This window comes from Phascolarctos cinereus, unplaced genomic scaffold (genome assembly GCF_003287225.1).
Source record: "Phascolarctos cinereus isolate Bilbo 61053 unplaced genomic scaffold, phaCin_HiC Scaffold_5;HRSCAF=322, whole genome shotgun sequence".
NCBI lineage: Eukaryota > Metazoa > Chordata > Mammalia > Diprotodontia > Phascolarctidae > Phascolarctos > Phascolarctos cinereus.
In genome coordinates this window covers 278,905,270-278,922,892 of record NW_027555958.1, presented here as the reverse complement: position 1 = coordinate 278,922,892, position 17,623 = coordinate 278,905,270, and the positions used below count along the sequence as shown (strand labels likewise).

Genomic DNA, 17,623 nt, shown 5'->3' with positions numbered 1-17,623 from the left:
AGCCTTGGGGTTTTTTTTTCCTCCCAAAGTGATCTATTGACTCTTTCAATTGGTATTTCATTTTTTATGTTCAGAAGTTCTGGGCAGTTATTTTCTATGATTTCTTGCATTGTAGTGTTAAGGTTTTTTGTCCTGTTGTGTTCTTCTGGGAAATCTATGATCCTTAGGTTGTTTCTGAGCAATCCTGTCTTTAAAATTAGTGTTTTGTTGGCTTTGCGACCATATTTTAAGTTGTTGGGTTTTTTTTTTGCTTCTCTTCTAGATTGTCCTTCACTTCTGTATATTTGCATTATAAATCTATTGTTCTCACTTTTGTTTCTTTGGTGATACTCGCTGTCACAGATAACAGTTTTTCTATTCTGTCCATTATTTCTGTTTTTCAGACCACAAATTCTGCTTTCATAAGTCTCATTTCTGTTTTAAACCACTTAGGAACAGTGGGTTGTGGTGGTTCAATGTCCTCCTCATATTCCACAGGATCCTCTGTCTTATTAAGTGTTGGATCATTCTCTTTTGTTTTGCAGTATTATTTATTCATAGATGCTTGAACTTTTTTTTCTTTTTTACTGGATCTGGAGGCCGTATTTCCTTTTGTGGTTTTTTTCTGCTTTTATATTCAAGATATTTGAGTTTTCTTCTTCCTGAGATTTTTGATAATTTCAGCCTCCCCCCCCCCTTTTACCCCTATTGCTCACTTTCTAACTTTAACCTCCGATGGTGGTTGCCTTTGGGTATATCTCAGCTTCTTCCCACACTGAGCAATTCTTGGCTCACCATCCTAGGTCTCTGACCCAACTGATTTTTGGGTAAACAGAACTAACTCCGGCTGAATGCTCAACTCTTTCCCTCAGGGTCAGTGGAGTGCTGTACCCTCCCCCCCCCTTCCCCAACAGTGTCCTGTCTCATTCCCTCTGCTCCTCATTTCTCCTGCTAGGCATTGAAATTTCAGAACTTTGCAACAATGCTGCTGGCTGTTGTGGCCCTTAGCAGGATTTTGCTCTCGAAGGCCTGCTGCTTTGCTAACTGTCTCTGGCTAGTTTTTGTGACCCAAGCAAAGTTCTGCAGCTTGGAGCCAGGGCCTCTACAGCACTGGAAAGAAGAAGGACTGGAGTTTGGGATTTGGTTTTGTTACAGGTCTGTTTATTGGTTGCTGCCTGTAGCCTGAGAGGTTGAGGAGGAATGCTGAGTAAGCTCAGGCTATGTCATTTCATGTTATTTTGTTATTTTTTTAACTTTCTTTTGTATTTTGGCTATTCTAGACCATGGAGGCAATGAATGTTGCTTTAGCTTTGGCATATAATTTCTATTTTGGAGATGCTTGAGATTAAGATTAGAAAAAAAAATGTATAATGATTTATCTTTCTGCTCATGTGATCCAAAAGTCCTCTATAGTTTCTTTTTGTTCTGTGATCTCTAAGGTGTCCACAAGATTCCTTCTTTTTTTCTATTGCTTCCTATTCCTTCATATTATATTTTCTTAATCTATCTTGATTTTTCTTTCAGTTCTTACTCATTTTTCCTCCTCCCTCTTCTTCCTCTTTTTTCTTTTCCTCTTTTTCTTTTTCTTATTCTTTCTCCTTGTTCTCCTAGGTTGGTTCATATGCTTTGTTTCCTGGGCTTCTGTTGAGGTTTTCTTCTTTATCTTTTTGCCATTTTAGGTTTTTCTCCTCTTTCTCCCTCTATCCACTCTTTGTCTTTTCTTTCTTTATTGTTAAGTGGACATCCAGGGATAGGCTTTAGGGATGCCCCTGCTGCTTCCTCCTCTGAACAATTTCCGAGGGGGATGTACTTACCCAAGTTGGCTTTCCCAGTTCATTTTTCCATCAGAACAAGTTGCTTCTCTCTAGCTTGTGGTTCTCATCACTGCTACCCACAGGCATGTTGCCTTTTTTTCTTTTCCTTCACATGACTTGGCAGCATCGATGTCTGTTGCTTTCTTGTGGGTTTGGAGGGTGGTTGGGAATCGGGAGTAGTCACTAAAACCATAGGGGTCAAGACTGGGTTTCACAGCAAAATTCTGTGAGTTTGCTTGTTTTTACTCTTTGTGGGCATGTGGAGTGAGACAGCTCTCTAAGTAATTAAATTCTGTAATTTATAGGGTATTTTTAAACCTTGCTTACAGCTTTTATATTCTTACCTTGAACAATCAAATGTGATTGCCCTACCTCTCTGGCAAACAATTACTTTATTTCAGGGTACAGGAAGTTTGCTGAGTTCATCTGTTTTGGCATCTTACTGGTCTTGTCACTCTCATTGATACATTTTAAAGGAAGAAACAAAACTAGAGTCTTTTTAAGGAGTGGAAAAAATGATAAAATACTGTGCTCAGCAAAATGCCTGGCACATAGTAGGTGCATAATAAATGTTCATTGACTGACTGATGGAACTCATATCTTATATGAAAATCCTTTGACTTTGTGATTCTACTATAAAAATGTCATTGACCAGAAAAATACTTATTCATTCATAAAAGAATTGATAGTATAGATTTAGAATTGGAGGGAACCTTGAAGTTCATCTGGTTAACTCCTCATTTTGCATATGAGGAAAATGAATCCCAGAGTGCTTAAGTGACTTGTTCAAGGCAGCTAATAAGCACGATTGAAAATTATTCTGATAGTAAATCACAGGGGTAGTTAGGTGATAGAGTGGATATAACACCAGCCTTGGAGTCAGGAGGACCTGCGTTCAAATTTGATCTCAGACATTTGATACTTAACTTACTAGCTGTGTGACCCTGGGCAAGTCATTTAACCCCAGTTGCCTTGTCAAAAAAAAAAATAAAGGGGCAGCTAGATGGTGCAGTGGGTAGAGCTCTGGCCTTGGAGTAAGAGGACCTGAGTTCAAATCCAGCCGCAGACACCTGACACTTAGTAGCTGTGTGACTCTGGGCAAGTCACTAAACCCCAAGTGCCTCATTCCAAAAAAAAAAAATAGTATGTCAGAAAGCAGAATCTATATTACTTTTAAGTGGAAATATTCATGTAGTTATGTATTCATTCAGTATATATTTATGGGTACCTATTGGATACAAGGTACTATGCTGGGAGCTTTGATTTGGGTAAATTTTATTCTGTGACATGTTGAACAATTTGTGCCTAGCTGAAGCCTTCTGTAAAAATTGTGACTTAAGTTATTAATACCAGTGTCTGAGAAATACTTTTAAAAAAATTATTATTTATTTTTAACATTCTTTTCTTTTTAAATTTTGAGTTCCAAATTCTCTCCCTCCCACCACCTACCCTCCTGTCCCACCCACCAAGAAGGCAAGCAATATAATATCAATTATGCATGTGAAATCATGCAAAAGATATTTTAATATTAGCCATATTAAAAAAAGTGAGAAAAGTCATACTTCAATTTGCAGTCAGATTTCATCAATTTTCTCTCTGGAGGTGGATAACATTTTTTCATCATGAGTGCTTTGGAATTGTCTTAGATCATTGTGTTGATCAGACCAGCCAAGTCTTTCACATTTCATGGATGATCATAATTACAGCATTGCTGTTACTGTGCACAGTTATCTATTTCCTGGTTCCTCTCACTTCATTTTGCATCAGTTCATATAGGTCTTGCTATGTTTTTTCTGATACCCCCCCCCCAAATAATTTCTTATGGCACAATAGTACTCTATCACAATCATATGCTATAACTCGTTCGGTCATTCCGCAGTTGATGATCATCCCCTCAATTTCAATTCTTTGCTACCACAAAAAGAGCTGCTAGAAATATTTTTATACATATACGTCCTTTTCCTTTTTCTTTGATCTCTTTGAGGAACAGCCCTAATAGTGGTATTGCTAGATCAAAGGGTATGCACAGTTTTATAGTCTTTTGGGCATAGTTCCAAATTATTCTCCGAAATGGTTGGACTAGTTTGCCACTCTACCAGCAGTTCATTAGTGTAGTTATTTTTCCCTCATCCGCTCCAGCATTTATGATTTCTGATAGGTGTGAGGAGGTACCTGAGAGTTGTTTTAATTAATATTTCTCTGATCAGTAATGATTACGTACCATATAAATTTGTGTGTATTTATATACTTTCTACATTTTTTGTTCCTAGGTTGATGCAGACAACATGACTACAGCAATTAGAGAGGTGGGAGTATGGAGACAAACTCGAACTCTTTTACTCAAGAATTATCTAATTAAATGTAGGACTAAAAAAAGTAGTGTTCAGGTAAGCTGAATGGTACATTTTTGGTTTTATAAGTAGCAGAGTATGATTCTTAACTGTTTTCTTAAGGTTCAATCAGGAATTCACCAGTTAGGAGGGGTGAGAGTGCTACTAATGACACATTCTGATGGAGAAAAAGCATGTAAACAATTGGGTACATAAAGATTACAGAATAAATGGGAGGCATTCTAAGAGGAAAAGGTGTTGGCAGCCGAGAGGCCTCCTGGGGGAGGTGAGATTTGAGTTGAATTTTGAAGGAAGTCAAGGAAACCAAGAGCCAGAGATAAAGGGTTAGAACATTCCACGTCATTAAAGGCTCAGAGATTAGAGGCGGAATGGCCTGTCTGAGGAACTATGAGTGGGCCAGTGTTGCCAGAAAGTAGAGCATGTGGAGGAGAGTAAAGGGGGAGAAGATCAGAGAAATAGGAATTCATTCTAGCTGACTCCTCCACACAGATGCCAAATTGATGTTCCTAAAACAGATCTCATCATGTCCCTCCAATTCAAAAGTCATCAGTGTTTCCTTATTGTTTCTAAGAGAAAGTATGGAATCCTCAGCTTGTCACTTAGAGCCTCCATAGTACAAATTTCACCTCACCTCTTCAGTCTTATTTCATATTCCTTTACTCGCCATTCTGGGCAAACTGACCTACTAGTTATTTACAGTACATGGCATTATCTCCCACATCCGTGCTTTTGCGCAGGTGATCTTCTGTTTCTGTAGTGTACTTCCTCTTCCCCACTGCCTCTTGTATCCCTAACTTCCTTCAAAGAATGGCTGTGGTGCTGTCTACTACTGAAGTCCCTTCCTGATCCTTACTCTGCTTTATCCAGTTATTAGTACTCTCTTCCTTTTCGACTTGTATAGTTTATCTGTATTCATACTGTATCCTGCAATAGAATGTGAGCTCCTTCAGGGAGCTGATTTTAAATCAGTGCTGCATCCTTTTTAATGATCATTAGCCATCCTTTTGATATTACCTTTCAAAATTTTGCTAGAAATAGGCTGTTCATTGAATATGTATAGTTTGCATATTCAATTTTCTTCATTTTAAAAAAATCATAACATTTGCCTTTCAGTAATCTTTGCATTACCCTCATTCCTTCTCCATTATTTTTAGAAAGTCAGTACCAGTGACTCAGCAATCACATCTGCCAGTTCTTTCTGTATCTTGGGATGTTGTTGATTTCTGCTTGGTGACTTGATATTATCATGAATATTTTCTCCTCTTAGGTTTCAGTTCTCTGTTGACCATTTTTGTTCTGTCCTTTAAATGAGCCTTATTTATATAGCAAATGTGGTGGAGTGTATTGTATTTATCCCTGTTTACCAGATAAGATATAAGCAATATTTAATTAATTTGCTAATAATAATCTTTAATAATTAAGAACACTAAAAAACCTTTCAAGACTCAAGATTTAGCAGAGAGTGAATATTCCCAGAATGACAATTGTTTTAATTTTAATTTTTACTTATAATTCTGTGGTGGAAATTTTGGGGGACCCAAAAGGGTCAGTAATCTGAGTCTTGAGTGTGGAGTTGGATAATAATACTGAGAAGTCAATTAAGAGTGGAGCCATTTATTCTAGGTGGCTGGGGTAAATACCAAAATGGATGGCAGAACCTGGTGTAAGAATTTCCTTATATACTTACTTTTTCTAGGATAGCATTCATAAGCTAAACATCCTTCAGAATAACATTATATGAAACAAAGAAAAGAAACACAACTATTCATAAAATGCATGTGATTATACAAAAATAATATTATGCTTATTGGAGAAAAATGTATAACAGTTACAAGAGGTAGATAAGGGAGTTATTGTCTCAGTGTAGCTAGTGTCACTAAATCAAAGAAATCTGTCCATTGGGCTATATAGGGAGGAGAACTTTCCAGGATTATAGAATCCTCCATCTTCAGCAACTAAGTCTTTTTATACCAGTAAGAGGCGAAAAGGAGATGCTGAAGGACACTAGGTGCTGCAGCTGGTCTTGCAGTTCTCAAGAGATCATTTACAGCAAAATGACCAATACAGAGCAAGATGGAATCACTATCCCTTGAAGTAGGGCTGTTTTCTGAGGAGGGAAGGGTTTTTGTGTTGCCTAGACATGTCCGGGGAGTTCAGAGGGAGTTGGTAAGGGATATTGAGGTAAAGGAGGTAAGGAGGCTTGCTGGATGCTATCAACCTTAGGAAACTTGCTGAAGGCAGTCTTTGGGATTCATCTGAGGAAGATAATTTAGTCCACTTTTCCCATAGTTCATAGTAGCACGATTACAATCCTTTTTTTCTTTTTAATTTTAATTGTTCATGGACTTGTTGACTTTTTTTCCCTATACCTGCAGCATCAAGCTTCAGATCCCTACTTGTCTCTGAAGGTCTAGCTGGTGCTAGTGCCAATTTTTTTTTCATTTCAGTGACGGTCTTTGTGATTATGGCAGCTGTGCTGTTATCAGAAAACACCGTTATCTTTCTTCATTGAAAAGTATAGTGATATGGCTTGCTAATTTTAAATACAAGCTCACTTCTCCTAAACCTGTTCAGTAATGCTTTGCCATGACCTCCAATCCTTCAGTATTCTTCTAAGCCATCACTGCTTCTCTAGCTTCACTTTGTCTCTTCTTAATCTTGACCTTGTAGTTAGCCAATTTAACATTATATCGTCCTCTTAAATTCCTCGCCCTTTTGACCTGTTGCCAGTCATGCCTTGTCACACCTTAACCCTGGATTGTTCCCTCCATTTTCCTTCTCGTGTGTGGTAGAATAGTGCTGGAAGAAATGGCCATCACGATGACTAAGTTGCATATAAATGTATGTTATCCGGCCTTCACTGTGCGAGGCATGCCAGTTCCTTTCTAATTGATTCTCTTTTGTGGTCCTCTGTGTCCTCTGTGTTTGAAAAATCAAACCTTCTTTTTTGCTCTCTCCAAATTTCCAATGATAGTGTTCATTGCCATGACCAATGGCATTTTCTAAATCCTCATCCTTCTAGTCCTTTCTATAGCATTTGATACTGTTGGTTAGCCTTTTCTCCTGTATGCTCTTAACTTTCTGGATTTTTATGACACTACTGCCTCTTCATTTTTCAGCTTGCCTAACTACTCCTTCTCAGTTTCCTTTATTGAATCATCATCCTCCCCCAGTTGTGTATATATCTCATTTCTCTCCTTTAGGTCTCTTCCATTTACACAATTTTTCTTTTTTGAAAGAACCAGTTTTATTGGGTTGCATGATTTCTGCACATAATCCTCTGTGTATATATCCAGCCTTAGACTATCTCCAGAGCTTGCTTCACAAAGTGCCTATTGGACATTTCAAACTCAGTGGCCTCCCACTCACCCCCACCCCTAGACATTGCCTTGTATTTATTGTGTATGTGTTTTTTATATACTTATGTATATCTGTTGTCATCTCCAATAGAATATAAACTCTTTAAGACAGAGGTTGTTTGGTTTTTTCTTTGTATACTCAGCACCAAGTACAATGCTAGATATACAATGGTTGTTTAATAAGTGCTTGTTGACTTATTGATTGATTATAATATACTCTAATATTGTAAGTTATACAAATTTTATATATACACACACATCACATTTATAAATGTATGCCTTTGGTTAGTTTGAATACTAAAATTTCTTCATAGATATATTTATTACTGATTGATTAAATTTTTTAAAATGCAGTAATGGTTATAGGATACAGTGACATTAATTCATGTATCACCTTCATTTATCCTAGGCTTTAGATTTTAAAATATTTTTATGATACTGAAGGTAAATGAAGGACCACATAATATGTTTAGGGAAGATGCTTTGGGTAACTAACTCAAAAATGTCTAATTCCAGAGTATTCATTTTTCTTTACCTTTCATTCTTAAACATTTTAATCACATTGTTTCTTTTTAATTGCAGGAAATTATTTTTCCACTATTTTTTTTATTTTGGTTAATATTAATAAGCATGATGCATCCAAATAAGAAGTATGCAGAAGTACCTGATACAGAACTTGACCCCTTGGATAAATCTATCCTGTCTGAATTCATTATTGCATATGCTCCAGTGACTAACGTTACAAGAAACATCATGAATATAGTGTCTACTCATTATCTTCCTGATGGTATTGTGAGCCTATATATGTATTTTTCCAGCTTCATATGGTAGTTTCTTAGATTATTTATATGCCGATTGCACTGAGTAAACTTAATTCTTTATGTAGTATATATTTTCCTTTAATGATATTTTTGGCTTTATAATAATTATGGCATAATTTAAGTTGTTTCATTGGCTTTTACTGCATATTTCAAAAATATTGACATTATAGCTGGTTGACATATTTAGCAGTAGACTATTTAAATTATTTTAATTCATATTTTCTCTGATTATACTTCCTTTGATCACTTATAAAATAAGCACATTCATAAAATGATAACTATATTTAATAGTTCCTGATCTTGTGATACTCTAGTATGTAAAGTGATAAAAATATTTCCAGTATTAGTAATCGGTCAGTGTCGGTACATAGGGCAAATAGCAGCACAAAATGGTAGCTTGTAGCTGTAGCTCAGAACATAAAGCAACTCTGCTCTCAGTTTGAGACCAGAGAATTAATATAAGCGTTACAGTTTGGGAGAACCAAAAATGCCGTATATATGGGTCTTTGGTTGTTACTGAGTTTTGGCCAGAGGTTGGCTTGTTGTTTTCTTGAATGATGGGTATGGCAGAGCAGTATGTATCTTATCATGTTTTATGATTACACAACTTATTGAAAGTTTTTACTGGGGAAGTTATCAATGACAACTGAAATGGCCAATTGGAAAGAATGAGGGGAGCAGACATCTTTTGAACTTTACTTTCATCTAAACTGGTCAAAAGAGAGAACAAGGCAAGTTTGATATGGGAATATATTAAATCCCTCTAGGATATAGAAAGACATAGAGATAGGGGAGAAGGGGTGGAGTGTAAGAAGGAGAGTATATTCATGGAAAAATTAGTCATGAGCAAAACAAAATCTAAGTGTGGTGATGGGTGCCATACACAGTGAATTAATTTCAGTACTTTAACACATATGCACCAAATGTCATTGATTTTAAATACTTAAAGGAAAAGTTAAATGAATTTAAAAAGAGGAGTACTAGAGAAATAGGAGATAAATTGAGAGTAAAACTATAATAAGGTACCTCATTGTATTCTTGTCGGTTCTAGATAAACAAAAAAGAAGTTAGAGATCTGAATAGAATTTTCTGAAGTTAGATATGATATAATTCTGGCTACTATTGAATGAGAATAGAAAGGAATATATGTGAACATACCCATGTATATGTATACACACACACACACACACACATATATGTATATTAGCTGTGCAAGGTACTTTTATAAAAATTGATCATGTATTAGGACATAAAGACCTAACAAATGGAGAAAAGCAGAAATATTAATCACATCCTTTATCATAACAAAATAAAATTATATTAAAGAGCTGCTGAAAAAAGTATTAAGAATCAAATGGAGATGCAATAATTTCATCTCAAAGATTTGGGAGGTCAAAGAATAAATGATAGAAACAACAGATAATTTCATTAAAGATAATAACAGCAATAAGACATCATACCAGAATTTTTGAGGTGCAGCAAAAGCAGTCCTTAGAGGAAATTTATATTTTTAAACACTTTGAGAGAGAGAAGCACATCAGTGAAAGAGTCATTTCACTAAGCAAACCAAAACAAAACTAGGAAGTGTACAAATTAAAAAAACAAACACTAGAAAAGAAATTCAGAAAATCAAGGAAGAGATTAAAAAAATTGAAAGTTAAAAAAACATTGCATTAATAAAAGTAAAAGCTGGACTTTTTTTGTGGAGGTGAAAACTCAACAATAAAATAGATAAACAGTTAACTAATTTTATTAGAAAGATGAGGAAAATTTTCTGTAGATTTTTTTTCTGAGCCTGGTAGTATTAAATATTTTTATAAAAATCTAAATGTTGAAAGAGTGCTTACTAAGTCTGTGTGAATACCAGACTAGGAGGGGTAGCAGATTGGAACAACATAATTAGACACAATCATGAAGAGCTCAAGAAATGAAAAAAGGTCATGTGGTACAGCGAAAAAGAGCAATAGACTTGGAGTCATGTTATCTGGGCTTTGATCCTTCTGCCATTATCTTGAGCGAGTCACATCACTTTTCTGGACCTCATTCACCTCATTTGTAAAATGGGGGTCTTGGACTAAATGACCTCTTAAGGTCTCTTTCAGTTCTAAATCTCTGATTCTGGAAAAACTAAAAATATACAAAATAATTAAGTTCCAAGATAACTTCTATAAACGTAAGATGAAGAATTTCTGATCATATTTGTATCTAAATTATATAGTGTTTTCACAAAAACTAGTGGGAATCAAACTAGGATATGTGTGCATGGAAATACAATATTTGCACCTTTAATAATTTTTAACGTAATAATTTTATATAAAATAATTTATATATAATTTTATATAAGTAATTTTCCTTATTATTTTCAACATTATTTAGACCTTTTTAAAAGTTTTGTCTAACTGAGAGAAATGTGAATGATTTATAGAAAATTCAGAAAAGAAGATTAAATGTTTGAAAATAGGTCTGTGAAGATAGATCTTAAATTTTGGGATTGGAAAAGAGAAGCCTGAATGAAGAGAAGATAATTTTTCTCTAGTGACAGATGAAGAAATATTGGATTTAAATGACACCATCAGGAATTTCAATTACAAAGAATTTCCCTACCACTGTTAAGTTGTACATTTATATAATCAAGAATCCTGTAGGAACTTATCTATTGGCAAATGTATAGGGCTAGGCCTGCTTTGAGATGGTTGAATTTCATGGTTTTTCATTCTTATGATTCTGTCATTGTCTGTAGTCTTCTCATGTTTAATTTAAGAAACAATATCATTTTAATTATAAATAGCCCTCCTCTCCCTTCTGGTTAAGAACTAAGAAAGCACTGGCCCTGAAAGAGAAATTAGATTTATCATTGGAAATGTTTATCATTAGACATTTTTATGCCTTTGGAGGAAAAGCACTATCGAAATCTCAAAATCTATTAAAATACTATATTATTCATAGAATTCTATTAGCATTTTTAGTGATTCCTTAATAAGTATCAAGGAGTACTGAAAACAGAAAATGTTTTATAAATGTTTCTTAAAATGTGTAAACATTGAACTTCTGTGTTTTCCTCAGACATTCTAATTTGTGAATGATAACTATATAATATTTTTACAGCCTTAATTACTGAAAAGTATGCAAATGAGAGAGAATTGCAAGAATCCAGTCTTTCTAAGCCTACCAATTTTGTGGGTGTGGTTTTCAAAGACTTCATGTCCTATGAACTGCGTTTTTTTCCTGATATGATCCCAGTATCTTCTGTGTATATGAATTCCAGAGGTAAGCATCTCTAGTCAAGTTTTTGAGAGTTGTATCAAGTAATTTTGTTATGATTTTGATCCATGTTTGAAATTAATAAGTAAGCCATGTTATATATTAGTACTTATTAACATATTAACAGATATTATGGCATGGAGACATTTGTGGCATATTCCTTCCTGGTCTTCTTTGCCAGTTAAAATCTGAGCTTTACTATCTCTCCTTTGGATCTCAAGTTTCCTCATCTGTAAAATGAGGATGTTGGTCTGAATGACTTCTAAGTCCCTTGAATCCCTAAATATATGATCCCGTGATATATTGCATCAGCCAAGTTTATTTGGTCAGAAAAACATTGTCAAAAGAAGTTTGGATTTAGTTCAATAAATAGTTAAGTACCTATTCTGTGCAAGGCACTGTTCTAGGCCCTGGGAATAATACTTTAAGGAGCATGGTTAGGGATAGAGGAGTTAAGGACTACAACATGTATATAGATATATAAATCAAATGTAATTTGAGGAATTAGGCACTAAGAATTAGGGAGATAACCAGAGGCTTTGTATAGAAGGAGATATGACAGAATATAAACACATGAATCAAATGGATTATATGCATTCTGTAATAATAATCTTGTCCTTTTTGACAGTTCAGTGTTATTTATACCTATTCATTACTTTCTCAGACTTTCTCAGTTTTTCCCTCTCAAATTAATACAAGTACTTTTGTGATACTGATCTTATAGTGTTACAGTAAAATTTAGACTTTTTATTCCAAGAAACAAAGTGTTATTTTCTTATTTTGAATAAGGAACATTGATTTTCAGTTGTTCATCTGTAGGAAGTTATTTAAATTAATATATCACAAGCACTTATATATCTCAGTGTTCATAGCATTGTGCTAAAGTACTGAGATACAAAGTTTAAATAAGATGTGGCCCTTGCCCTCAACAAGTTTATTACCTCTTAACCTAGCATCAGCATCATTAAAAATTTTAGTGTCTAATATGTAGTATGTACTTTGATACTAATTTTTGGCTTTTATTCAAGAAGTCATATTAGTGTGTGTGTGTATGCGTGTGGATTTGTGTGTAGTTTTTTTTTCCTTGTCTTGCATTAGGCCTGTTCTTTTATTTGTAGGGACTTTGAAGCTGATAAGTGATTGTGGCTATTACAAGTTTAATTGATTAAAGAAAATTACATTGCTGTGCATAAGACTTCATTACCAGTTTTGCTTCTGTTTGTGCTGATTGATATGACTTTTAACATCCTATTGCACGTAGATATTTACCACGACAAAAAATAAATGATTAGAAAACTTATAGATGCATTACATTTTAGACCAGTAGTTTGTTTTCTGTGGCTAATAGAAGGTGGTTAAATAGATGGTTTCAATAATCATAATTGTATGTAAGTAGACTGTATTATATTATCCAGCATGAATGCCTACAAGAACTGAAATTCATTAACATTGTCAAAGAACTGTGTGATTAGAGAAGAAGGTAAGCTAGGTCTGTAGCCAGACCGGAGAGGGGACAGCCTGAGTGAGTCTTGCACTCATTCCCACAGATACAGGAAAACCTAAAAGAAAGCCTCCATTATTTTGATTAGCTAAATCCGTTATCTAGGAATGATGAGAGTCAGAAAACAGAATACCACAGGATGAAGTGTGATTGAATTGTGATTTCCGTGGGTAGCATGAGTATTCACACTGATGATGAGGGTGTGCCATTAACATGTGTATCATTCCTATTTATGTTATTTTTAGAGAGGATTGCATGTATCATTTTGCAAAATTTCGTATTGTCTTTTATTCCCTTTATAGCTGGTTGTTCAAAGTCATGTGAGGCTGCTCTGTACTGGCACTCGGGATTCATAGCTTTACAAACCTCCATTGATGCTGCAATTATACAGGTAAATATGAAAAAGGAGTCATAGAAGAGAATGTTCTTATAAATTGTCTTATTTGCAAAGCGCTTGCTTGACTTGTAAAAAATCATATAAAGTTTTTGCTGTGTTGGATTTGGGAAAGGGTAAGAAGTAAAAAGTTAAGCTTTATACTATAATTCCTGTAAAGATCTAAAATATGAAGACCTAAATTTCTGTAGTTATGTGATTAGCAATCCATTTTTCGGTATAGTTAGTATTTTCCATAGATAATAGTTTAAAAGATCCTTATTTGTTGATTATTTTCCTTCAGTATTTTTTCTTAGCTTAAATAATTGATAGAACTGTTTAGATAGAGTAGTATGTGTGTATTGTGCCGAGAATTCATCCCTGTATTTATGTACATATGTATTTCTACACGAATATACTTATATACATATAATACTGGAATGCCAAATATTGAGAAAACCTTAATCTAGAGATTTATAGACTAGACTGAGGTGATTCTGGTAAGAACTCATGTGTTAAATAACAGTATTTTACCTGTATTCTGTATCACTGCTTATTTTTCATTTTACTTTATTCATTTTTTCTACCTTCATTTCAATGTCTTATATAGTCATTTTATTCAGGCTACAAGTAAGCTTTATTTTGAGATGGACAACCAGATCCTGGCTACTTTCCTTATAGTAAGGCTTTAAACTTGATTTAAGATTCAAAATGATAGTAGTTCCAGTTGTACTTTGCTTGTAGGACTGCTTTTATTAATATCAAATTTAAATATATATGTGTATATTAAGTATAGCAAAGATTTTATTTAAAAGAATGCTTTCTGGAAGCATAAAAATTGAAGAATATTTTTGTAATTTGAATTTGTTGGATTCAGTTCAACAGCAGTCTGGCAGAAATTAGGTTTAGACTGTTGGGAATGTTGAATGACAAGACCAACATCTCATATGCCAAGATAAGCTTCAGTGGGAACATAACTTTGACAGAAAGGGTGACATAATAAAATAATTTTGAGTAGCAAATCTATACCTAGGGACAGAGTTCATGACCAAAGGTAAAAAGGATCGTTGAAGTTAACATGGACAATTTTGATTACATAAAATCAAAAAGCTTTTGTCACAAAGTCAAATGCAATCAGAATTAGAAGGGAAGCAGATAAGGCTCACTTCTAAGATATGTGGGATATTAATTCAAATTTATAAGAATGAGAGCTATTCACTAACTGATAAATGGTCCAAAAGATATGAACAGGCAATTTTCAGATGAAATCCAGCTTTCAGTAGCTATATAAAAATGCTCCATGTCACTAAAAATTTTAAAAAATACAGATTAAAATCTCTAAGGTTTCACCTGCCAACCATCACATTAGCAAAGTAGACAAAAAATGAAAATGACAATATTGGAGGGGCTGTGGGAAAACAGGCACATTAATATGATGTTGGGGGTCAGCTAGGTGGCTCAGTGGATAGAGCACAGGCCCTGGATTCAGGAGGACCTGAGTTCAAATTCGGCCTCAGACACATAACACTAGCTGTGTGACCCTGGGCAAGTCACTTAACTCCATTGCCTAACACCCCCCCCCCCAAAATGATGTTGGTAGAATCATCAGGTGGTCCAAGTCTTCTGGAAAGAAATTTGGAACTGTTCCTCCAAAGCTACTAAACTCTGCATACCCTTGACTCAGTGATACTACTACTAAGTCTAGACTCCAAAGAGATTAAAGAAAGTGGAGAAAGACCTATATGTAGGGGAAAAAAAATTTGTAGTTGTAAGGAACTGGAAACTAAGAAGCTTTCTATCAGTTTGGGAATAGGTGAACAAATTGCGATTTATGAATGTAATGGAAGACTATTGTGCTCTAAGAGAAAATAAGATGGTTTCAGAGAAAGCTGAGAAGGCTTATATCAACTGACATAGAATGAAGTGAGCAGAACCACAAGAATAATTTGTACAATAACAATAACATTGTAAAAACAAATTAGTTTGAAAGACTTAAGAATTTTTGATGAGGCAGTTGGAGTTAAGTGACTTGCCCAAGGTCACACAGCTAGTAAGTATGAAGTGTCTGAGGCCGGATTTGAACTGAGGTCCTCCTGAATCCAGGGCCTCTGCTCTATCCACTGCGCCACCTAGCTGCCCTGAGACTTAAGAATTCTAATCAAAGCAGTGATTAAAAATTATTCCAGAGGAATAATGATGAAGCTTGCTACTCACATCCTGTTAAAGAGGTGATGGACTCAGGTCTCAGATTGAGAGGCATATATTTTTGGACATGGCCAAAGAAGGAAATGGGTTTGCTTGACTATTCATATTTTCTACAGGGATTTGTTTTCTTTTTTCAATTAGGAGAGTGAGAGGGAGAGAAAATAGATTTTGTCAGAAAAAAAGACAAAAAAATCAATTCAACAAACATTTTATAGTTATGTTGTCTGTATTTTTAGTACATTAAATTTTCTTTAAAAAGGTCTGATTTCAAATATGACAAGTTACTTGTGAAAATTTGTTTCAGCAACATTTATAATCCTTTTCTAATTTTATATTTCAGAGTAATGCCTGATGATTCTTGGTATGATAGGTTAAAGAAATCTTTTTCTACTTGGTAGAATGATGTTAGAGTTATTAATTTTATTTGATTCAGTTGTATGGTCTGTTGGAGTTTGTTAAAGTTCTTAATTGACTAATTATTTTACAGTTATTCTTTATTTTTCGTAGGTGCAGCTATTGGAAACCAAATTGATTAAAAGGCACTTTTATTTTCTTTTGTAGTTGAAGACCAATTATTCAGCCTGGGAAGAGTTGGAATCTACTAAAGCAGTTGTCATGGGAGAAACTGCTATTATAGAAATAGATAACTTTCCTCGAGGAGTAATTTTAATTTACCTAGTTATAGCTTTTTCACCTTTTGGATATTTTTTGGCAATTCATATTGTGGCAGAGAAAGAGAAAAAACTAAAAGAATTCTTAAAGATAATGGGGCTTCATGATACTGCTTTTTGGTATGTTTCTGAAAATTTTTATTTTGTATTGTAGCATCTATAAATTCTTACTAATTTTAAATTTGCTGATTTCTTTAACTTTGCTTTTACATGCTTGCTTCTTCAGTATTAGAGATTAACTTGATAATATCAAATCAGATTCAGACTACTGTTGATGTGGCATTAATCAAAAAACGCATTTATTCCATTTATATTTCTGGCAAGGTGACGTGTTGTTGAAGATGAATTTGCTGATCTCCAACTTTGTCCCCCAACTTTTGTATGATGCAGATGTTACTTTGTGAAAAAGAGCAGTGGGTTATAGATAATGGGAATGAGAATGACTTTGATCATAGCAGTAGTGTACACTAACTTTAAATTTTAAAATGGTAAATGTCCTCATTTCTTATGAATATATGCACATATTAGCATATCAGCATTGGAAAAGACCCAATAAGGCCATCTAGTACAACTGCCTCATTTTACAGATTAGGCAACTTAATCTTACAGGGAGGCTAAATGATGCCTATGATCAAACAGCTACAAATGTCAGAAGTGAGATTTGAAACCAGATCTTCAGGATTCCAAGTTCAGTTCTTTGCTAACATAGAGAATAATAATACAACCTTATCTGCTAGTCTATCCATTATGTAGGCATAGGTAATAAATGTAGCTGAGGCAACTTGGTATCTTCTTGTAATGTCCCTGCATCGCCAATCTTTCATCCCTTATAGCATCTCGGCTGGGTAATTTGTTCCATTGGCCCTCTGGTGCATACACATGCATGCACACACATTCCCTGACTTCTTACACTATTCTTATGAGTTGCTGGTTGGGTACAATTGCTGTTTAAAAATAAAGATGATAAACATTCTTTTTGGCTGTGGTGCTTGATAATTTCTAAATGTAATTCAGGTGCTGATTTTTTTTCTATCAGTATGATTTTGGTCTTCGAATTTACTCAATTTACCACCATGGAAGTTTAGACCAGTCACACATTTCATGTAATTAATTTGTCTGATAATGCAATGTACTTTCTAATCTGTTTAAGAGTTTTAGATTACAAATTTAATTCTTGGGAAGCTAGAAAGTAATTAGTTGATTGGTTTCCCAAATACCGTGATTTATATACTTTAAAAATCTGAATGGTTTTGAGTATGTAAAATATGAAGTTTTCTTCCCAGATAGT

General features: G+C 34.5%; 1 protein-coding gene across 2 annotated transcripts in view; it reads left to right on the top strand.

The window, feature by feature from the left end:
- ABCA5 (ATP binding cassette subfamily A member 5) overlaps positions 1–17,623 on the top strand; it is a 121,222-nt gene that overhangs the window by 23,457 nt on the left and 80,142 nt on the right. For both annotated transcript variants that reach the window (XM_021002516.2, XM_021002514.2), the window contains 5 exons: positions 4,064–4,180; positions 8,086–8,290; positions 11,430–11,591; positions 13,389–13,477; positions 16,226–16,455. In XM_021002516.2, coding sequence (XP_020858175.1) covers positions 4,079–4,180; positions 8,086–8,290; positions 11,430–11,591; positions 13,389–13,477; positions 16,226–16,455 — 788 coding nt within the window. In that variant the 5' untranslated portion in view covers positions 4,064–4,078. The remainder of the gene's footprint in view (positions 1–4,063; positions 4,181–8,085; positions 8,291–11,429; positions 11,592–13,388; positions 13,478–16,225; positions 16,456–17,623) is intronic.